Genomic DNA, 23,764 nt, shown 5'->3' with positions numbered 1-23,764 from the left:
TTAACTACAAATAAAGTAATATAACTATATCACTCTGAGCTCTAAAGGCCAAATTTTGTAATGATAAAAGGTAGTAAATAGAGTAAGAAAAAATCAGGCATGAAACGAGTCTATGTTCTGCCAGAAATGATGAAATTTGGGCAGATTATTAAATTAGAAAGTTGAATCTTGAAGGTGTCATATGTGTATCTTGTAGTTCCCTTCTGAAAGTTGGTTAGTGGACGCAAGTAAATCTTTCATGAGTGATTTAACATTAAAAGTGAGCTTAATTTAAAAAGGATCTTGATGGTCAATTTAAGTGACACTATAACCACATTTTTCCATTATGTAACAGACACTATTAAAACAACTTCCAAGCTGGCTACTTCAGTTTGACACATAATAAATTAACTTTGAACATCAAAATAAAACTTGCATAAATGTGATGCTGCCTTCTGAGAGGATAAGTAACAGTCTCCTACAGGGCAATGCTGAAAGTCAACCAAGGCAGTGACAAGCTGTCTGCATCAAATGATTTATTCCAATGTCCTTTAAACTGATACTTTCCAAGGGAATCTGTGAATGGTTAGGTCTCCTGAAAACAGGTATAGAAACACAGTCTGCAGCCACTGGGGCTGTTAAAGAAATAATGAATTCTTAGAGAAAGTCTTATGTTAAAAACTGGATAGATTGTCCTCACAATTGAGACAAATATCCCATTAGAAGGACAAAGAAGAGATCTATGAAGAGTTATTTTTCCAAACTTTGTTCTGAAAGTGTTTGCTGTGCTGCCTCTAGCAGATAAAGCTATTCCCTAGGCCAGAAATCTGCATGCTGGTAAATACTTATCTTCACTAATTTTTAATGCTCCTTTCCTATGCACTCAGTCTGAGGATGTTGATCTGCTTCTGGTAAGTGGTAGTGATGTTCATTTTAATAACAAGGAAAAGGAAAATCAGTTCTTCTGTATGACTGATACTTTTGTAGGGGAAGTGTTGGTTGAAATAGTGGAAAACTTAACCACTGCTATATTGTGAACTACAAGGTCAACATAATTTTTGAAATACAGCAATATAGAAGGTCAGGTGCTGTTGCTGCACATATGTTGTGGATGCTAGGATGAAACTTTCTTGTGGCTGGTGCTTTGCAAGAATATGAATTGAGCTGTTGAAGACAGTGCAGTTTTATGGCATTTTTTTGGTGGCCTACTGGTAGCTTTATCCTGCCACTCACAGGATGAGAGTTCTCTAGTGCCATTTTTACAGTGCAACGTCCAGTGCCTGGGAGTTAAAGACAAGCAGGTAACTGCTGTCCTACCTAGTGCTCTTGAAGTTTGTTTTATTGAGCAAAAATGAACTAGTCCAAGCCCCACCTGCTGGTAAGAGTTCAGAGTTCAGTGCTCAGCCATCATGGGGTGCCTTTCACTTTCAAAGCATGAAGTCTAGTAGGGCTGGGTTTGGGTTTTGGGTTTGGGTTTTTTGTTTTGTTTTTTTTTTTTTTCTCTTCAATTGAGTGAAAAAGAAAACAATAGGAAGAGAGTTTACATATTTCATTAGTTTCTCACATGATCTGCTTCTCTACCCACAATAAAAGCAATCTTACTTGTTACAAGTTCAGTTACCTAGGAGATACTGATGTAATGTTACTATGGTGACAACTGGTCCCTTGAAGGCTTGTAAATGATAGGGTTGGCAGAGTTCATAAGAGCCACATGTTAAATGATTAATTTCCAGAAATTTGTATCAGCCTGCAAATCTCATGCACAAAACATACCCAGAAAGCTAATACGCTCAGCTGCCTTAAAACTAGTCAATAATATGTTTATTTTACTTACTTTGAAAGAATCAGAGGATAAATAACTCCCAGTCTGCTCAGTCATTGGCTACTCCAGTGGTTTCCGTAGCAACTCCTACTCTACCAGGGCAAGGGATGGGAGGATACCCATCAGCCATCTCAACAACATATGGTACTGGTAAGTATGGGTGCAAGATGTAAAGGCTGGGGGAGGGATCAAGATCCTGGCAAGTGTCTATCTCAGTAATAATGATTCAACTAGTGTTCACTAGGGGAAAATGAAATTTCATAACTGATAGACTTTAGCACTGCATTTACTTCTTCTGTCCCTTTCACTAACTTGAGACATGCCTGTTTGAAAGCTGGATATTGTCTTCAAGTGGAAAAATGTTTTGATAGCTTTACTTGCTTTAATTAAAAAAAAAAAAATGTAACTCATAAGATATTTCTTAACCATACAAATCCCACAGATAGTTTCATGTAGTTGAGTGCAGCTTCTTAATGTCCTGTGAGTAGTGGGAGCAAGCAGTTTCACTGGCTTCCAGACAGAGCTCAGTATCTTTGTAGGCTAACACATAATTACCTGGGAGAGACCAGAAATGAAGCCTCAAGAGATCCTTTCCAGTTCCCATTGTGCATTGCTGCTGTGTAGGGCTTTCTGTCACACAGATCCAGTGCTCTAAGAGAAGACTGTCTCTTTCAGACACAGGCTGCCCACTGGGTTCTGCAAGAAAGACTGTAACTAAAATATTTTTCTGTTTTTCAAGTCTTTGAGTCTGTGAGAATGCATCTGTAGTTGTGTGTATGTAGCTGTAGCATGGTGGATATACAGGCAAAGAATGCTTTGGGTTTTACAGATCCATAAAAGCCCTGCTAAATTACAGAATAATTATTAGAGCATTATTTGCTCCCAAGTTAATGAGTTGAGAGAAGAGGAAGGTCTACTTTTTCAGCTGCAATTTAATGTGATTGGTGTAATTAAAATTAAGAGGCTTATAAAGTGACGTGAAAATTATGTTGCTAGTTATTGTTTAATTGCTTCCTTCTTAATTCTCTTTTAATTATTATCTTTTCTGTTTTCACATCTAGAATATTCTCTGAGTAGTGCAGATATATCATCTCTCTCTGGGTTTAATACAGCCAGTGCTCTTCATCTTGGTTCTGTGACTGGCTGGCAACAGCAACACCTACATAACATGCCACCATCTGCCCTCAGCCAATTGGGGTAAGCAGTGTTTTCTTTATTTTATTGTCATGCAGTGACTTCCATCTCCCAGTAATCCCAGTTCTGAAATACATCAATAGAACATATCAGCACATATTTAGGATGTGCAAGAGCTCCATTTCCCAAAACTGGAACTACATATCATGTGAAAATTTTGCTGGGTAGCTAAAATGACATATTCTGTGTCCATGACATATTCTCAGTGTAGTAAAGACTGCTGTTTATGTTTTTTCTCTTCATTTACTTAAATATCATTTTATTTCACTACTAAACACCAAACTAAAACATCATTTTATTTCACTACTACTAAAGACCAAACTAAACACTCATATTGTATGTACTATTGCTGTATTTTACCATTCATGCTTTTTATTTCCAGTTACTATAGCACAAACATTTACAGCAAACTTGAAAACTTTCTGAATATTTTTAACCAAGCAAGAGTGACATAATGATTTTACCTGAAATTAAGCCTTAACCTTATCTAGTAATCACATACCCCCTTCCTCTCAGCTCTGACATTCCAGTTTCATGTCTTTGAATGTATATATTTTACAAGCAAGTAGCATAATTAGGGCTAAAAACTGCAAGCCCACAAAACTTGTGGCTGTTTGCCTGTGCTGGGGAGGATAGGTGTTCGTGCCCTCTAGTGGATAAATTCGAGTGATTTAAGATTGGTGAAGCACAGGATTTTAAAAAGTGTGTAAACTCACACAGGGAAGTCACCCAGTGCATTATTGAAAAAGACATTGGCTCAATGAAGTGACCTGGAAGAGTAAGATTTTAAAAAATCCTGTTATCTGCAGTTTCTATTGAGTAAGAATAGACATTCACCAGCATGCCATATGTAGCCTGAGGTATGGATAGAATTTTGTTGTCAGTGTAAAACCAAAATCTGAATACACCTGGAGTGTACTTACGAGGAGAACTTTAACTCCTACTCCTTTCTTTTTGATTTTTTTTGTTTGTTTGTTTGCTTGCTTTGTTTTGTTTTTTGTTCAGAAGGAGGTGTTGCACATATTAACTAATTTTTTACAAAATGTTTGCCACAAAGTGAAACTATTTAATAGTATAAGTGTGGGTTAAACTTAAAAACTATTTTATCTGACCACTTTTTGTACTTTAGTATGATTTCTTTCCATATGCAGATGGATTGGGTTTTTAAATGAGATTTTACAAGTGTTTCAGAGGAAACAAAAAAATTTTAAACCTCATTTCTAAATAAATAAGCATCTATCGATACTAGCTGCATTAACACATACAAATGAAATAGTTCTTTTGCTGGAAAAAATATAGTCTTTATACCTTTCTCTTATACTTACTCTATTTTATTTTTGAGTATGCACTGTTTCTGTGGCAATATTCAAGCTACTGTACAACTAAAGACTTCAAGTTTCACATAAGTTGCAAGCTCACATGTTAGATATCAATGCATAACCTTACAATAAGATGATTGTTTACACTGGTGTACCAAAGGATGTCATAAGGCTATTTGGTTAACCAAAAAAGTATAAATTCAATCTTAAACTAACTACATGCCTTTTCAGATATGTCACATGTCATCATCTGTTTCTAATTCTTATCACACAATGTCAAAGTGTGATGGGCTATGGCTGGTGGAATACATTCTGAGTTGCTACTTCCATTATTCTTTCAGTGATTTGTAAATGAAGCAGCTTTGAATGCTGCTCCACTGGCAGTTCTGGAGAAGCCTTCTATCTGCAGAAAATCATAATAATTTCTTTATTTGATTTTAGTCACTGAGTTTTACACGCGAAAGCACCTCTTCTGATTTGGATTATTTTAAAAACTTTAAATTATGCAGAACATATTCGTTCCATATGAAGCTAAACTAGGATTTGCAGAAAGAATAAAACAAGCGCACAAAATCATAGTCTTCACCAGGTATTCGACAGAACACATCTAGAAAGTTTCTGATGGCCCAAATCCCTGTGCTGCATGAGGTCATATACTGGAAAGATTTGGCAGCTGTGAGATGTTGGTGGATAACAATAGTCTGTAAGGACCTGTGAGAAAACAGCTGAAAGAGACATTCTAGCTCTCCAGCAGGTTTTGATTTCACTAAAGTCTAAAAAGATAAAAACCAGCTCTGCTTCCTCAATGCACAACAGAAGAAATTGGGTACTAATGGACTAGGATGTGGTTGCTCCAGATAAATCCTCCACAATCTCAGCAGCACTGTCAGAATCCCCTTTAAGACAACTGGAGAAGATCTCTGCAACCTAACTCTTCACTTTTCACATTGACTCTGTAATTACTGATGTCAGCAGGCTTCAGGGCAAATTCCTGAGGACATGGGAGTTCACTTTCCTTATCTGCACAGTTTTGAGCCTTTTGCTGAGCCTGGTGAATAGGATCACAAATATGGATATCCAAACATCTGTATATATCCAAATATCCATAGTTGGATAATGTCCAAATCACAATTTGATATGTTTGGGGCATTAAAACAGGTTAGACTTTCAGCTTTTTAGGTTAAGAAGAGAAGTAGTACTTTCACAGTCTCTAAACTGGGTCTACATCTGGAAAAAATACACCCACATTCCAAGGGAAATCAATCCTTCCCAGAACTTTGGGATGTTGTCTGAATGTTGATGCAATGTCTCTTACTGAGAGGGCTACTGATTTTTTAACATGGACCAAAAAGGCTTCGAGAACTTCATTGCTGTTAGCCAAAAGGAAGTCCATTCCAAACTTTTAACCCAATCAGCTAAAATTTTTTAGGCACAAGCCCATTATATGGAAAATGTTCTCTTTCACCTGAATTTCCCAGCCTAAGACAGAATCTTTCCTTCCCTAAGTACCATCCACAGGTGAAATTTTAGCTTTTGTAAAATACAAACGCAAACTCAGGAACAGCATTTCATCTGAAGAATATGCAAAGTTGTTAATGTAACTTCTGCCCATCTGAACAAAAAATTATCCAAATTCAGCATATTGTTGTCTTGTTCCTGTGGCTCTTACATAGCAAACTTAACACTTAGCAACCACTGGGTTTTTTTAGGTAGTAGCCATAGCTAGATAAGGACAATTACCCACTGAGCCATTTTTACCAAAAAATTTAGATACATGTTTTGTGATTCAATCAGTTCAGACAACTTCCCTGTTTTGTATAAAAGCCTTATGTATTTAGGCTTGAACCTGGGGGTTTTTTTGGTTTTTTCTACCACCATTATAAATAAGATTTTTCCAGTGATTCAGTTTCATATCAATTGTCATTTAGAAACTTCTTTATAAAGTGCAGGCCTTAATGTATGAGAGCTGATCAAAATATCTTGGCACAGGGAGTCTTACTCTGCTTTTACATTGATCAAAAATATGAAAAAAAAAAAAAAACAACTGTTTTTACCTGAAAGAGAAACAAAGGGAAGGGAGGAAGGTTGCATTGCTAGCAAGTCAAAAATACTCTCTATTCTAATTGCAGCTAACGGTACAATGAAATATTGAAGTGAATTTTCAGTGGCTCCTTCTATATATATTTATGATGGGAAATTATATGAAGTTATGAAGTAGAACAATTTAGACAGCCAGATGCGGTTATATAAGGAAAGTTGTGTGAGGCTTCATCCAACAGACCATTTTTGTCCCTCTGTACAAACCTACCTGGTGCAAGTTTGTTTCCTCGCTCATCACCTGCTCAGACCTGCAGTTCTACCTGTGCATGCTGAGCTTCCAAACCCACTGGAGGTTTGAATAGATGGAGGCAAACAGAGACCTGATCTAACTGGAATCAGCAAGGATTAAATCCACTTGCAAGCTCATTGCATCCTGACTCGTTTCCCACCTCTTGCACAACAGAGCTGTGTGGTTTTTTCAGTGTTGAATCCAGATGGGAAGCAGACTTCCCTGTTGCATTCTAAATAAACATCACATTTTCACCATGCTGGTCTCAGTAAGAACTGCTGTGTAAAAGGAAAATGTTAATTTTCTTCATTGTCCCTATCCAAAGAACTGTTTTCAAACAATATATAAAAAAAAAAAAGGTGATTAAATCAACAAGAGCGGACTGTATGGCACTTGAGTGCTTATAATTATACACAATTCTTTGAAGTAATTTGCTTTATTTTCTCTGTGGATTTTCCATATTCAAAATCTGTTTGTTTACTATTGAACTTAGTGTAGGTTTCAAATGATAAAAATAGGGCATGCCTCCTGGACCAAGCCTGCATAGTTATATGAAGAAACAGTCTAAAATATATATATTTGTACAGACAGATACAAACAGCTGTTTCTATCATCACGAACATATACATGAAAATGGATAATTTCATAGCAGACAAAATTGTCATTTTTTGTAAAGCAGATTCTATTCTAAATAGAGAACAATGCTCTGTTTAGAATACAACTCTAAAACCTATTTCACCACTCACATCTATGGGTGATGGTAGGTTTCCCCTTTAATTGACCATTTTAGCTTACATGAGATTCTTGTTAAAATATTACAGAAACATTTAATAAAATAAGGTAAATCAGTCACCAAAAAACAGACACTGAAATTCAGAAAAAGTTTTAGTAGAAAACAGATTATAGTTAAAAAGAAAAAAAAATACTCAAAATAGTTGCTTTGATTTATTAATATTGCTATAAACTTTAAAAAAGATTTAGTCTTGGCCTGCCAAAATTACCTGATTTTCAATTTACAAAAGAATGTTGAAAATGTAGAATTTTTAAAACCGTCCCAAATTTTTATGCCAGGCATTTACATAGCACTATTGGGTCTGTGTCATTAAAAATGCAGCTTATCCCTCTAGATTTGTTCCTTTGGGGGCTGTCACACAAGAGAATGCAAGTGTGTTCTGTGTGAACAAATCTGACTAAACATGGTTGTTTTTAACCAGAATGGGGTTTTTTTATATATATTCTCAGCTTTGCTGAGGGGTGTGTCATCTTCCCATATCAGACACTTATAAATCAAACCCCCAGGCTCCACCACCCTTTATTACAGCACTTTCAAATATCACTATCATCTTGGCATTTAAAACCATATGTCATATTACTATTTTACTAACCTTACTAAACCAGAAGCCTGTTTTCCCAGGTGAAGTCCTAGCACCTACTAAGCAACTGAAAAATAAAGTCACTGGAAATGAAAAGCAAAAAAAACAAAAAAAAAATCCAAACAAAAAACCCCCCACCACTCCTGGTTTGTTGCTTTTTTTAAATTGTTGTTATTGTTGGGTTCTTTCCAACAAGCTTCCAGGAAAAGAGTGGAAATTGAAATTCCACTAAATTGAAACTCACTAAATTGAAATGACAAAGTCTGATATATATAGTTTCTTAAATGTGTTAGTTTAGTTAGTTTAAAAAAAGCAGAGAAACTGTCCTCTTTGCCATTAAAAAAAACAAAAAAACAAAAAAACAAACTACCTTTGCTGTTCTAGGGGCTAGCAGTCATGAACTCTGTGACTTAGGAAAGGCATGACTGCAAATTTGGCACATTCATCCATATAGGGATGAAAGGTACATAAAAGCAACTGGAGGCAAAGCATCCTGCTTTCTGTTTTTTAACAAGATCCATTATTATTATTATTACGATTATGATTATGATTATGATTATTACAACCATTATTAGAGACTGTAGTAACCCCTGATAACAGCAGCTGATATAATTCAATGCTGAAGTCACGCAGTTTCATTTTGAATCTGTGGGTAGAAAACATTTTGTCTTTCATCAAAGTGACAGTAAACATTGCTTAAGCAAAGCTCAACTCACAGCTGATAGGAGGAAAAGTGGAATTTTTTCAGTAAATGAAAATAAGACAGCAAAACTTAAGTGTTTTCTCTAAATGTTTCAAAATCACTTCCAAGTCATAATATTTCTTCTGCCTTTGGTAAAAATGCACGTACATCCCTTTGGGCTTCGAAGCTTCTGAGGCCACCAGTCTCCCCCTGTATATTCACTTGAAGCCATATGGCTGGGGCTAAACACGAACTCCAGCCTAGCAAATAGTCCCTGAAATGGACCACGATGTGAACTGCATGTAGAGAAAAGCCAGGTTTTACCAGGAGGTGGTGCTTTTGTACACAACATCCCGCAGAAGCCAGCAGTCTCGTTTCTCCCATAGAAACGAAGCACATTCTCAGTAATTCAGCCTCCTGCCTGCCTGTTTCACCTTCCCTCTGACACCACCCGCCCGTAAAAATGCACAGAAAGAAAATGAACTTACAATAGTTACACAGCTTGCCTCTGAAAAAGTTCTAGGAGTTTCTCTTGATGCTTGGAGCATCCTCTGAGCTGGGCTGATCCGCAGGCAGAGTACAGTCCTCTGACAACTTCCACTACTCTTCTGCTTCTCTTTGGTACTTTTGTTCCAAAGCATCCAGGACTTGAGTTATGAGTGGATAGACTGAAACCATAAAATTGTATCTAAATGCTTCCCAGCCTGTGGTGTTTCATGAATGTCAGTCCTAGGAGCAGTCATTTCATCTCTGTTCTTAGGTGTAGGATGTAGCTAGCCCTGATTTTTGTCCCTACTTTGCATCTGAAGTCACCTGTCAAAACGAAGAGCAATAAAAGAATTGGGTGCGTTCAAACTGAGGGGATTAATCCCAGCAGAAAGCCTGTGCCTCCCCTATCTCAGCCACTGCATACACACACACACACACACACTAGTTACAAAGAAACCTGCAGGTAGCACCAACAGTGCAAAGGCTCGCCTTGCAAAATTTCCATTTGAGTCAGAAAAAAAAAAAAAAAAAAAAAAAAAAAAAAAAAAAAAAAAGGAGAGAGGCTGAAAGCAAAACCTCTTCTCAAACTGAGGGCACGATCATTTGTCGTGATGCTTTCATCTCTCTCCATTTGTGAATCCTGTTCCCCTCCCCCCGCCAGAAAAAAAAAAAAAAAAGAAAAGAAAAGAAAAGAAAAAAAAAAAAACAGAAACTGGTGTTCTCCAGATGCTCTGCTCCCCCACGAGCCTTTCCACTGGTGTTCTGTGTGAGTGTTTGTGCATATCTGGGGGCTCCATGCCTCCTCCATCTGTAACTGGGTTTCCTTTCCTCCTACAGAGCTTGCACTAGCACTCATTTATCTCAGAGTACAAATCTCTCCCTGCCTTCTACTCAAAGCCTCAGCATCAAGTCAGAACCTGTTTCTCCTCCTAGAGACCGTACCACCACACCCTCGAGATACCCACAGCACACGCGCCATGAGGCTGGGAGATCTCCTGTTGACAGTTTGAGCAGCTGTAGCAGTTCCTACGATGGAAGTGACCGAGAAGACCACCGGAATGAATTTCACTCCCCCATTGGACTCACCAGACCTTCGCCGGACGAAAGGGAAAGCCCCTCTGTCAAGCGCATGCGGCTCTCTGAAGGATGGGCGACATGATAACTTTATTATTATTATTATTAATTATTATTACCTATTAGTTTTGGGTTTTTTGTTGGTTTTTTTCTTTTCGTTTTGTTTTCCTTTTTTTTTTTTTTTCTTGCAGTGTGTGTGTGTGCTATACCTTAACGGGGAAACCAGGGGGGGGGAGTGTGGGTGGGGTAGGGGAGGGTCGATATGCATTAAATGTGCCGTGTGTGGAAAAAAAAAAAACAACAACAACAAAAAAACAACAAAAAAAAAAAGGTCAGGTACTCTTGTTTTGTAAAAGTACTTTTAAATTGCCTCAGTGATACAGTATAAGGTTAAACAGAAATGCTGAGATAAGCTTAGCAGTTGAGTTGTACAACAGAACACTTGTACAAAATAGATTTTAAGGCTAACTTCTTCTTACTGTTGTGCTCCCTTGCAAAATGTATGTTACAATAGATAGTGTCATGTTGCAGGTTCAACGTTATTTACATGTAAATAGACAAAAAAAAAAAAAAAAAAAAAAAAAGGAAAACATTTGCCAGAAATGGCAGATCTTTACTGAGAGAGAAAGCAGCTGTTATGCAACATATAGAAAATGTACAGATGTTTTGACAGACCCAGCTGTTGGGTGGCCATCAATTGATGCTATAAAGAGAGTGGGTCACCTAACATACTGAAAAAGCTAACGAACATGCAGGCATATAATTAGAGTATGGCACTCAGTTAAAAAGGATCAAAACATTTAAAGAGGACCATACTTGTAAAAAATGTTGAGTTTGAGGGCTAGCGTATTTAATTCTAAAAATTCTGGGTCTGCAACACTTATTAAATAAAAAAAATATAAAAATATGTACATTACATTTTGCTTATTTTCATATTAAAAGTAAGACAGAGTTTGCAAAGCATTTGTGGCTTTTGTAGTTTCCTTAAGCCAAAATGTGTTCTTTTTTCCTTGATAGCTTCGCTAATCTTTTAAACAGTCCTGAAGAAACAAACTAAAAGGACTTTTTGTATAGAAAGCACTACCCTAAGCCATGAAGAACTCCATGCTTTGCTAACCAAGATAACTGTTTTCTCTTTGCAGAAGTTTTGTTTTTGAAATGTGTATTTCTAATTATATAAAATATTAAGAATCTTTTAAAAAAATCTGTGAAATTAACATGCTTGTGTATAGCTTTCTAATATATATAATAATTATGGTAATAGCAAAAGTTTTTGTTATCTTAATAGTGGGGAATTATATTTGTGCAGTTGCACATTTAACTATTTTCTTTCAGTTTTCTTTTCACTGGGTATGTATTACACAGATCAAAGTCAGCTGTTGAGAGACTGATCTGTAGAACGTTAGAACTTACCCATGTTGTAACAACTTAAATCATTTTAATACAGCATTTTACAATCAGTTGGGTGAACTGCGATCCATTGTATATACTGATTAGTTCTTTCATGCTGTTTTGTGCATTGTAACAAGTTAAGGGCCCTTCTATTACTTAATGTCCTGCGTATCTTGTAGTTTTCCATGGATTAAATGACAAAGTGGCATAACCTGGCCCTTTCTCATTAATTAAGCTGGTATTCTGCCTGTCAGAATGGGATGTGCAGCTCTAACAGGCTGTCAGTTACCTGAGTGCAGGTGAACATTTGCAGAGGCTGTAGGGAGAGTTAGAGGGAGGGATTGGCACCAACAACGTGGCTGTTATGAGGACTGCCCCCCTCTCTCACAGATTTAAAGCTCTCAGAGAGTTCATCCACCCAAGGGCCCTTCAGAAGGCGATTGATTGATTGGTCTTAGGCAGCCGATGCTGGCCATCAGGTCCCCGGTTCCCACGGGCCTCTTGTGGTCATGTCATCTCACAGTGGGCACCTTCTTGAGCAACGCTCCCCCCATCCTCCCCCTCCACACACACACCCCCAAACCTTGTATTTGCACCCTAGCAAGATTTCCTTCAGCAAATGGCACCCACATTTTTTTTTCCTCCTGCCTCATATTGCTCCTTTGACTGAAACGGCTGACGGGGGAACTTAGCGTTTCTGTAAGCCCCTCTCTGTCCCTCTTATTAGCAGAAAATGATGTATTCAAGTGTTTCACCTTTCTATCAAAGGGAAAAAGTGTTTAAGCAAAATGCTAGTGCCAGAGTAAAACTGTAATATTTCTCCTTTTTCCAAGAGTCCTTCCAACTCTCACCTACACACACTGACACTATGATGAAGGCTATAGATGTGACAGCTGAATGTCAACTCAGAAGAGTTTTGTTGAGGGAAATCCACTCTCTGCTTCCCAGCTGTACATACAGTTGCTGTGCACTGCTCCATGGTAGAGTGTACCTCCCCGTAGAGAATGTTGAACAGGCTACAGTGTGCATTGTGACATACACTTTTCACTTATATCATGACTTTTATAGGAGCCTGCCTCACAGGCACTCTCAGCCATGCATGGGCTAGTGCATAACCTGGAAAATCATTAAGCAGAATACTGTGCTACTAATGTGTACATCTTATCTTGTGTAGCAGTCTGCAGGGTAAAAAAAAAAAAAAAAAAAAAGATACGCATGTTTAAAAAAAAAACAAAACAAAAACAAAAACCAAAAAAAAAAAAAAAAACCCAAAAAACACCAAAAAAAAAAACACAAAAAAGAAAACCACAAAAAAATGAAAACAAAACGAAAAAAGGCAAAATGGGGCCCATGATTAATTTTAAAACACAAAGAAACTGTTTTTGAAACCACTTTCTTCACCTTCAGATTAACCTATACTCATATTCTCTCCGAGAATTTCAAACCTTGGTGTGTCAAAAATATGCAAATATATCACAAATGTACCTTGTAATTTCAAGAAAAAAAAAAAAATACAACTTTATCAGTATTGTAGTAGAAACTTGTCAGTGGGGAAGGGGATTTGGTCTATTGATATATGAAGAATAGCCATATTAATAGTTTACCTTGCGATTTGCCTCAGCAACGCATGAAAAAGGAAAGATACCGTAATTTAACAAAGATGCAGTGTAATATATTACTGCAAGTAACTAGGCAGAATTAAAAGTATTGCCTGGGCAATTTAAATTAACTCTGACAGTGATTTTTGTATAAACACAAGTAGAACAGAATCACGAGAAAATAAATGCCAGTCACCCCTCCTGTTCCTGCGGCAGAGGGCAACTAACGCATACTGGCAAATTGTGGGGGATAATGCATATTTGCAAACTGATCTAAATGATAAGAAGCACAACTTTGATTGTGAAGTCACTTTCTGTAAACTAGAAACTGTCTACCTTTCTTGTTCCTTTATCTGTACCTTACCATTTATTGTATTTGCAAAGCTAATTTGGGTTTATTGTGTGATTCCTTTATATTTAAGGAGTTTGGGGCAGAGCCCTGAAAGAGTATTAACATTTACTTTACCTTAACCCATGCTATATAATGTTTTAGGCAACATTCTTAATTGTAAGTTCAAACACCTGAAGTGGCATTCTAGACATCTGCAAGTATTGTTGTAGCTAAGCTAACCTCTATTAAAAGGTGTTGTCAGTTAGTGTTTAATTGCTGGTGACAATTATATGATATACCCTATCTGCACAACCTGTATATTGTATGCATTGGGCCATTTGCAGTAAAGCTTTTGTCATTTCAGTGTTTTTCAAAAGTTGTGTTTTATAACAAAATGGCTTATATTTTTCCCAGAAGAGGAATTTAGCAGTTTTTAATGAATAATATAAAAAATATCTGTTGTCCTCAAATCTTTTTCAGGTAAAGCTAGCGTAAGAATAAAAGAACTCATAAACTGTTTTCAAGGATGTCAACCCTTTTGTATTGTATGTGTTATCCTATATACCCTCTTTTATCTATAGTCCTAACAGAGCTGTTTTGTTTTCCTTCTTCCTTCGCCTTGAAGGTAAATGCTTTGTAATTTTTTAAAAGCCACTTGAAACCTCAATAAAGGCTGTTGCCTAAACATGGCATATTTCATCTGTTCCTGTTTGTGCCATCTGCTGTGATGTCGTCAGTTATATGGCATTAATTTCCTGCCACTACAGGTCTCTTGAAGGACTGATGGAACATTGGTGTCTGTTAGAATGCTTCAGACTGTAGATGTAATAAAAAGGCTTTTGTTAATATATTTTAACCAAAGATGTGGAGCAATCCAAGCTTTGAGCCACAGACCTTCTGCATCAAAAATACCCATTTGATTCTTTTCATAATCAGGTGTTGCATTTCTCCCTGCTCATACCTCAGACTGAACCATACCTCAGTTTGATTCAAAAAAAAAAAAAAAAAAAAAGTCAGTTAAGTAACTCATTAAAAAGAAAAAAAATTTAAAATAATTTTAAAAATAATAATTAAAAACAAAATGCAGTGCCAGAGTCTTTTGTGGAGTAACTAGTATCGGACCTGGGTTACCACAGGCATTACACTTGGATTGCTTCAGATGGTTTGTTGTATCCTTTTTTTTTTTTTCCTTATTTTCTTCTCTTTCATGGGGATTTGCTTCCATAAAACAATGGTGATAACAAAATAGCTTGTAAATGGGAGCATACAAGCATTTGCAACAAATATTAAAAGTAGAGGCTCACAGCGGCATAAGCTGGACTTTGTCGCCACTAGATGACAAGATGTTATAACTAAGTTAAACCACATCTGTGTATCTCAAGGGACTTAATTCAGCTGTCTGTAGTGAAACAAAAATGGGAAAATTTCAAAAGATTCTCCTGCTGGAAATAAGGTATAATTTGTATTTTGCAGACAAATCAGTAAAGTTACTGGCTTTCTTAGTGATATGGTGTCTGTGGTGCATTTTTTTTTTTAATTAATCTAAGTAATGTTCCTTTTTCACTGTTTTTCACTTTGATACCTGAAAAGAAAAAAAGAATCAGCACTTTAAGAATGGGCAGTTGCCTCAAGGTCCCTCTGCCTGCCACTTGTGCTTGCTGAGAAAATTAATCAGCTTTTTGTGGTGCCCTGCTCATATTGGTGCCTCACCACACATCATCCCACCAAGGCAGAGGAACTTCATAGATGCTCTGGAAGTTTGTGTCATTTTGAACAAGTTCATCTAAATCTGGCCCTAATGTCTGAGCTAGCAGCAGAGCTAAGCCAGATAATGCCTGGCTTTTAGGTACTTGGGTACTTCTAGGTACTTACTGACAGGGAATCCAGACTCCTGTGTATACATGTCCTGCAATTTCTCCCCTTGCAGAGAACTATGCCAAAAAAAACAAACAAAAAAAAACCAACCAACCAAACAAAAAAAACCCTACCAAAAAAAAAAAAAAAAAAAAAAAAAAAAAAAAAAGAAAAAGAAAAAAAAAGGCATGTTCACTGGCAAAATCATATATTGTTGGGTCTGTGCTTTATGTGATACTTTGGGTGTAAACTTTAACATGGTAACTTCATAGGGACTGTGTCAGAACTAATCTGTTTCCTTTTGTGTATTTTTGTTGTTGTTGTTCAATTTTATTTTCCCCCACCAATATTTATAGTTTTGGTGTTTAGGAATACAAAGATCGCTTTAATTTAACAAGCTGTTTTTTCATGCCAGAGGCAGACAAGCTATTAATAACTTAAGGTGCTTGGTGAACGTTGCAATTTCAAAAATAGCATTACAGGACCTAGTCTCTAAATATGTTTATGATAGAAAACAGCTGTGCTGTTATTTACCACTTGCTTTTCATGACAATTTTTTAAAAGAGAAGTATTCTAGTATTGCAGCGTTAGTCATTGCATAATAATTAGATGCTAAAACTGAGATTAAATACCATAGTGGCTTTGTTACATAATATGTTTTTCTCAAGTAAATAATTTTTTGTTCTCAGTGGCATGGATAAGCAAAATATTTCTGGAAATGCAGCTGGATATAACACTCCCAGAAATCCTAGAGGATTCATATTTGGGACTGCTTGCTCCCCCAGTCTGTCATCTGTGTGGTCAACAATGATAATGACATGCCTGTACTGGAAAAGGAATTACTTAGGAAATGGAGTCTGTTACATGCTTCGTTTTGTTACGTATTACTCCAGAAAAATATCTATCTGTGTGATGATTACTTTGTGAAGATTCCGTGAACTGTATTTTTAAACAATTTTTTGAAATGTTTGTTGCAGCAGAAGCAGGGAGGTCACCAGTTCTTGAAATAAGCTTTCTCACCTTAGGGTCACTTGTCATTCTAAAGAGCAGCAGTAAAGTATATGCTCTGTATAGCCAAGCCACATCCTTTTTTCATCCAAGCCTTTGCTTTTGCTTCAATGTTTTTTCCTTATTTTCTTTAGCAAATCTTTCTTTTTTTTTTCTTTTTTTTTTTTTTAACTGGAAAACTATGCTGAGACAGTTGTTGCATATGTCTCACAAAAGGCAGCTCAAACTGTCTGTTCTGTTTATACCTTTGTTTATTGTCAGTGTCACACATTCATACCTAATCCTTCCTCAAAAGTAATGCCTACATTTCCACAGGTAAAATACTGGGGAGTGAGAGAGTCCAAGCAAAGAGGACTTATTTTGAAACAATCAGACTATTCAGTCATTAAACAGAGGGAAAACATGGTTCCTGCCCCTACTGACAAGCACAGCCTATTCCTCATTAATTCAGTGGAAATCTACCAATGCAGACCAGTGTAGTAAGACTTTGCCTGCTCCTTGAATGTTTCCCCTGTATACAAATGGAACTCTGGTTTTCTGAAGTCCCTAATTTTGGGAAACTCAGACTTCTTAGCCATAGCAAACTCTGGCTAAATCTACTTTTTATTCATGGGCTGCACTAGACACTTTACAATGATTATTCAGAGCACCTGCACCAAGTAAATCTTCACTGCATTTTCTGCAGATTGTGTAAATATGCCCAATATGCCCAAATATCTTAAGCAGATAAGTTTAACAGTTGTTACCAGGCATTACAGATAACAGCAGTATTCCTACTGATGAAGATATTTCTTCTACCTCCTCCAGCAGTATTTCTGAGCATGCTTTTGTTCCCTTCTGTATCACATTAATTGCTAGGGTATAATTTTGCATCACTCAAAGCTAACCTGAGGATGTTTGTGCAAGTGATGAATTTAAGATGAGCACACTGTCCCTGAAAGCTGCAAAGTTCACTGTCGTGATGGTCTTTTCTTCCCTCTTCTGTCTTTGTGCATCTGTCTGTGACTCCCTCGTAGCCTTCCCTGAGTTTTCAGTTTCAACTGCCTGCTTCTACTTGTCTGGACAATGATCCACAGCTTTTTATAGGCTAGAAAACATATTGACCCATTTTGGGTCATTTCTGGGGGCAGTGCTTGCTTGGTCACTGTCAGCTACGAAAGTTTTACTTCTTTGACTGAAGACATTAAGTTGATGTAACAGAACGTTTCATTGTGTCAGAAAGCTTAAAGGTAGTATTTGGCATGATAAATGTAATTGGTGTAAAGCACAATAACAGAGGTAACTATTTTCTGTGTTTAGGAGATTTGCTCAGGATAGGTTGGGCAGTCTCAGAGTGAAAACACAGCACCCTGTGACGAAAGTGTGTTGTGTCACCAAAACTCAAAAGGAGGAAATGAAGAAAAAGCATCTGGAACCTGATTATGAAGACTTGACCAGCCAAGGTACAGCATGCAGACCACCAAGATGTGCAGTCCTAAAGCAATCAGTTGCATTTACTAAGCTGCATTTTGAACCACCGAGAAAATCCTCACAAAGGAGGGAACTTCATATTAAAAAATAAATAAATAAAACATACATTTCTGCCTTTTTTTGCCTACGTATTTGAATACGTCTCTAAAGAAGGGTGGTTGGTGTGCAAAACTTTTGTCCCCCTCTGACATTCACCAGGAAGAAATCACTTTCTCTAACTATACTTTGCTATTTTATGTATCAGTTGATGTGCAAAAGCTGAAAAGAGGTCACTAGCCTCAGCCAAGGAGAAGCATCCTGAGTCACAGTGGGACTCTTAGGCAGTGGATACTGAACTTACACTCAGCAAAGTTTAAGACATCAGCTTGGAGGAGACTGCACTGTGGCTGTTGCCTCACAGCAGCACTGTACACCTTCAAAGATAAGCTTGTGAAAATAAAATACATGTCATCTTACATGTGATACTTAGTCATCTGAAGTAAATTCATTTCTCCTTGATAGGTGTCCCAGTCACTTTTTTTCAACTTTCTACACTACATTAGAATTTTTTTGGGAAAGAACTGAGCTAGAAGATATCATTATGACATCCTTTGCAGATGTGTTGTAATAATGGAGACCCTCACTGAGTACACATTACTCCACCTCAGAAAGAATATGAAATAAGATGAGCTGGCCACAAATCTGCTTGAAGGGAGAAATTACATAAAATGTGAGTTTTCAGATTGGAAAATAAGTCAATCAGAGAGTATATCCTTACATGAATGGTGCAGTGACAGTAAGAAATTACTACTTGCTCTCTCTCATAAGCAGTAGAAGCAAGTGCTGCCCAAAGAGAGCACCAGACATCAGGTTCACAAGAACAAATGGTGACCACAGTACATGTAATTAAGTTATATAACTAACTTAATTACATAAGTAATTAAGTGGTACTTATGGCCATAAAACATTGTGGAAGCAAAAAGTCTAGGAAGTTCATAAGGAGATGGATAAAATAACAGGATATAGCTCCATTTGTCCTGTTAAGCATGATGACAACACTCACAGTCCTCAGCTAAAGTAAAGGAAGTAAAGGAAGATTTTCCACAGCTTATTTCTGGAAACATGAGAGTTATTCTAGGGAAGAATTCATATGTACCTTTTTTAATGTTTTTCCCTCTGAAAATCCCCTACAGATCACTGCTGTGGAGAAGATAATGAGATAAATAAACTTCTGATCTGATCCCATATGACAGTTGTTGCATCTACATATCATATAATCATCCTTCTTTTCCCTGCAAAGCTTTTTTTTTTTTTTTTTGGATTGTGAGTATTGATTTTACAGTGTTAGAAATTAATAGAGTATAAATGAAGCAGTCAGCATGCCAAGAGCTAAAACTGTCAGACTTTTCCATTTTGCATGGGTTTGCTTTTTCAATATTGTGAGGCACAGCCAGTTGACTTGCAACTGTTTATTTATTCCCTGACAGGAAATATGAATAACTGCATAAATTACAGACACATGAGTACAGATAAGAATGTGTGATTGATAGAATTAATGTGCACGTACAGGAATGAGAAAATATCAGTGTGTAAGTGTGGGGGTGGGAAATGCAAACAGAGAGGGGACACAAAATGAAACCTGGGCCTGTAATTTCAAATCCTGGCTGCTCAACTAAGAATGAGACCTTTCCTCCAAAATGGATTTGCAGTCATCTGCAAAGTGCCAGCTAATGCACTAGGACTGCTCCCACCATGAAGAAAAAAAATAGAAATAAAAAATCAGCTTGCAAATGAAAATATGACAGTATTAGGCATCAAATTTTAATTGTTAAACTGCATAACTGCATGGGATAAATAATTAAATCTTTGTTCACTGTCAGAGTACCCAGCCACACATGAAATTCCACAGAACAGCATTACTGGGAAATGCATTTCATATGCCCAAGGGATTCAGATTGCTTTTTCAAACAGCCCATTGAACCATTGTACAAACACATATGCTGGATTAGCCATCCCTGTGCAGAATTTCTTGTCTAAACTGACTAATTTAACAACTTATATCCTATATTTTAATCAAAATTACAGGGCTAAGTGCAGAAACTCTTGTGAAAATTCCACAGATACATTACACAGATCAAACCCAAGGTCTGTCAGACGGTGGTATTTACTGCTTCTAATCTTTTGAGTGTAAACTGGTGTATTTTAGGGCTTTCTAAAAATTATTCTTATCTCTGAGACTGTGAACTAGTCAAGTTTATTAATAGTCTAGCTATGAAATCAGTGAGAGCAATTTAGCAACTAATGAGAAACACTCATGGCAGAGGCAGTGTAAATATTACAATAATGTTTAAAAAAATCTTTCTTGCATTACCTTAGCAAGTGGAGGCAGAGGCTGAGCACTTGTCAAACAAAGCCTCCTGCTGTAACTTCTCTATTTAGACCCTTGGAATACTAGCTGAACAATTCAGTGTATCAAGTAATTTGGTTCTTGCAGAAAAGCAAACTTTGTCCCAAGACAGAAGCTAGAAGACAGCTGGACAAATGGAAAAGTATGCAAGAAAACAGTCTGCAAACATCATTTGAATGCAATCTTTCTGAAACCTGTTCGAAATCTTAGCTGCTGCAAATCTCAGTGGTTAAGAACCACCAGTAATGTTTAAATATTTCTAAAGATAGTCTTGATCTAGCTTTCCATATGGCTGAGTCAGTCCCACTCACAAGTGTAAACAGCAATTTTGGGGGAGTTTGAAGGGCTGGATCAACATGCAGATCAAGAAATGGAAGTTACCAATGCAATGACTTCTAATTCCCTTTTGAAGGACCTTGAAAAGAGTAAGAACAGCATTGCTCCGCTCAAAGTTTTCAGAAGAAAAAGGGTGGCTGATGAGTGCACACAGGGGTGTGATACAGGCAAAAATCTCTGAGGATTTAGGCTGCTCTCTTCATAGCTTTTTAATTTAGCAGAGAAAGTGCACACCCTGCCACCCAAAAACACAGGAGGGGTTTTGATGACCTGAAGTTTGTGGCTGATTCACTCTTATTTCTGCAGGATGAGATGGGGATGTACATGAAGGATAGTATGTTTTGATAGAATATGGAAGTCCTCTTAAAACATGCAACAGGTACCTATCAATCACCTCCTGAGTTATTAAGTTAAATTTATTTCCTCCACTGACCTTTCTGAGTCTCTCACCTATTAAATTCTAGCTATGTATTGCAATTAAATTCCTGGGCCAATGTATTAAATATCTAGCTTCCCCTCTCTTTGTCTGCTATTATTCCAAGGTGCTTTCAGGGTACTTTGAGGACACACACACAAAACCCCATCCTTGCATTGACATGACTTGGAGAAAGCAAAATTCTTTCTGCTTCAGTAAACTGTCAGATGAACAGCAGCTCTGAAACAGTGTCAAGCAAAATACTGTCATGGAAAGGCAATCACAGGAAAGCCACAGAAAAATAATAGGTGCTCCAACAACCTGCATAGTCAGTGAAGGCAATGCCATAGCAAACATGCAGCTGTCTCTCCACTTGCTGATGGATGACAAGAAAAGGGGAAAAATCCCCGTCCTTCCCTCAGCTCCCTTCTGTACTGCCTTAGATGTGCTCTGGCTAGAAAGAAGACTCTGAAGCATATTTCTTTTATGCTGGACCTCAGGGGCTGCTTATCTCCTTCTGACACATTTTAAGATGGGAGACAGAAAAGAGAGATGATTTAATGTAATAGAATATCTGTATGGATTTATTTGTCAGAAAACGCCCTTATGCAAAGTAGTATCCAAATTTCTCCTGACTTGTCACGATTATTTTTTTTTAATTTTTAATATGCCATGTATAAAAGGTACTATCTTGTCCCTTTTTAATTTTTCTGGTAATATTTTTATGTAACTTAGCAGAACTTAGAGCAGAATGCTATAGAAAGTGTTAATCATATGCTTCTACTGAGAAATAACTTTTATCTGAAAATTTAAGCTGAGAGAATCAGTGGCCAGTTTACATGGTGGTCTTTAAGAAGACTTCACCTTAAGAAGACTTCACCTCAAAGAAATGGTTTGTGAAAATAAGCAGTATTTTTTTGAGGACATCTTCTCTTAAGGGAGAGTTCCAGCTCCTTTAGGTAGCAGCTCAGCAGCACCTGCATCACACTTTTTACTTCTGAGTTCGGCACTTCTGGCTGGTCCATGCCTGCACAGTTAATAATGATCACTGGTTTATCTGTTTGGGCAAACGTGCAGTATGTTTTGTTTGAAAGGTTGTGCCTGGGAATCCAACCAGTTTGCTTTACTGTGGCTCTTACTATTTTAGGAAAGGCAAAACCCTCTGGGAAAACAGGGAGACAGAGCCTTCTCTGTGAGAAACTGGTCAGGGAGTTTCTGTAACATCATATAGTCACAGGCTGAGCAACCCACCAGGAGTGGGGTACTGATCATGGCAAGAAATATAGTCCCCTGAAAAAAAACTAAAAAGAGGAAGGGATAAAACTTTTCCTAAGGGAGACTGTCTGAAGATTGTGCCTTGCCAGAGACCATCAAAGGCTGTTGGAGTGGAGCACAGAACCAGTAAGGAAAAGTAGAACAGGGAGTGGAGAGTTAATTTGCCTGCTCTTATTTAATGTCTCCTCCAGCAGACCTGATATTCCACTGTTTAAAACAATTTTTGTTTAGTGATTACTAATTTAAGAAAGCCTCACTTGAGAGAGAACCCTAGTGAGGATGCTCCCAGTAAGAAAAAGTCAGACTGTGTCACCTCAAGGCTCAGCTCTGCCAAGGCTCTCATCCACATTTATTTGAGGATATCAGAACTCAGCTTCTAGGTCCCTGTGGCTGCACAACCAGCCATCACCAAGGCTGTACCAAAAGGTTTGTTCTGTGTTAAGTTGTGGAATGTTCTTTTGAAACATGGAATGTGGAATGTTCTTTTTCTAACTGAAAAAATTATTTTCTTTCATCAGAAGCAGGGAGAGCATGAGAATTTATTCATCCTAATGAGAACCAGTTTGTCTGATAATTACTTGGCCTGTTCACCAAGTGTGGAAAGATAGCACAGTACAAAAAACAGTAAAACTTCCTTAAGCTGGAGCTTTTCTGTAGACAGTGTAACCCTCTCCATCTTTTTTATCAAATATAGTCTCTTATAAAAGTTTTTATAGGTGAGAGCTGCCCTCTCTCCCTGATTCCCTCTGGCAAAGGTAGACAGACTGCTGTTTCTGAGAAATGTCTGCAGTGATGCTGCCAGCTGAGGTCAGGACACATAGTTAAGCTTGGATATCTTCCCTGCTAATGCTAACCTCAGTCCCCTTCAAACAAGCTATGAACAGCGGCTGAAGAGAGCATTAGCCAGACCTTTTCTCTTCCTACCTTCTTTATGTGAGCAGCTTTCTCCAACCTATGGGATTACAAGGCAGATCATTCTGACAGTGGATGGAAGGGCCAGTCTCTCCTACATAGGTTTCTTTGCCCTGCTTTTTTGGAGATGCTGAGTAGGAGGCTTAGAGAGGCTTTGGGAACACTTTCCATTTCCACCTGAAGCATTTCCTTTCCATTTCCCAGGGGTTTGATGATTCCCTCTGCTTTTGCTCTTTGGCAGCCCAAGCAGCCACCCCTGACCCTTGCCAAAAAAAAAAGCCAATTCTGCCCATTGGCCTAGATCAGTTATTTTAAAAGAACTTCATACTTCTCCACTGTGTCCTGGAATGTCCTCTGATTTTTTTGAGCACTGGTGCAATCATCTCTCCATCAGCAGGTCATCCCATTCCTGAGATTTGCTCATCCCAGACTGCAGGTTAAGCAGGACTAGCTTTGATTTACAGAGTAAAATTGTTCTCTGTGGCTAGAATATGTGGGAAGAAAACTCCTCCTATCCTCACCTTGC

The 23,764-nt window shown here is 37.6% G+C and overlaps 1 protein-coding gene across 18 annotated transcripts in view; it reads left to right on the top strand.

The window, feature by feature from the left end:
• Window positions 1–10,432, top strand: part of MEF2C (myocyte enhancer factor 2C) — a 132,896-nt gene extending 122,464 nt beyond the window's left edge. For 9 of the 18 annotated variants that reach the window (XM_030467305.1, XM_030467301.1, XM_030467298.1 and 6 more), the window contains 3 exons: window positions 1,822–1,951; window positions 2,863–2,998; window positions 10,025–10,432. In XM_030467305.1, coding sequence (XP_030323165.1) covers window positions 1,822–1,951; window positions 2,863–2,998; window positions 10,025–10,346 — 588 coding nt within the window. In that variant the 3' untranslated portion in view covers window positions 10,347–10,432. The remainder of the gene's footprint in view (window positions 1–1,821; window positions 1,952–2,862; window positions 2,999–10,024) is intronic. The other 9 variants (XM_030467311.1, XM_030467308.1, XM_030467310.1 and 6 more) reach the window with 5 other exon arrangements.
• Window positions 10,433–23,764: the final 13,332 nt, after the last annotated feature.

The sequence above is a fragment of the Calypte anna genome, chromosome Z (genome assembly GCF_003957555.1).
Source record: "Calypte anna isolate BGI_N300 chromosome Z, bCalAnn1_v1.p, whole genome shotgun sequence".
Taxonomy (NCBI): Eukaryota; Metazoa; Chordata; class Aves; order Apodiformes; family Trochilidae; genus Calypte; species Calypte anna.
The sequence above is the reverse complement of the archived record's forward strand: the minus strand, read 5'-3'. Positions and strand labels throughout refer to the sequence as shown.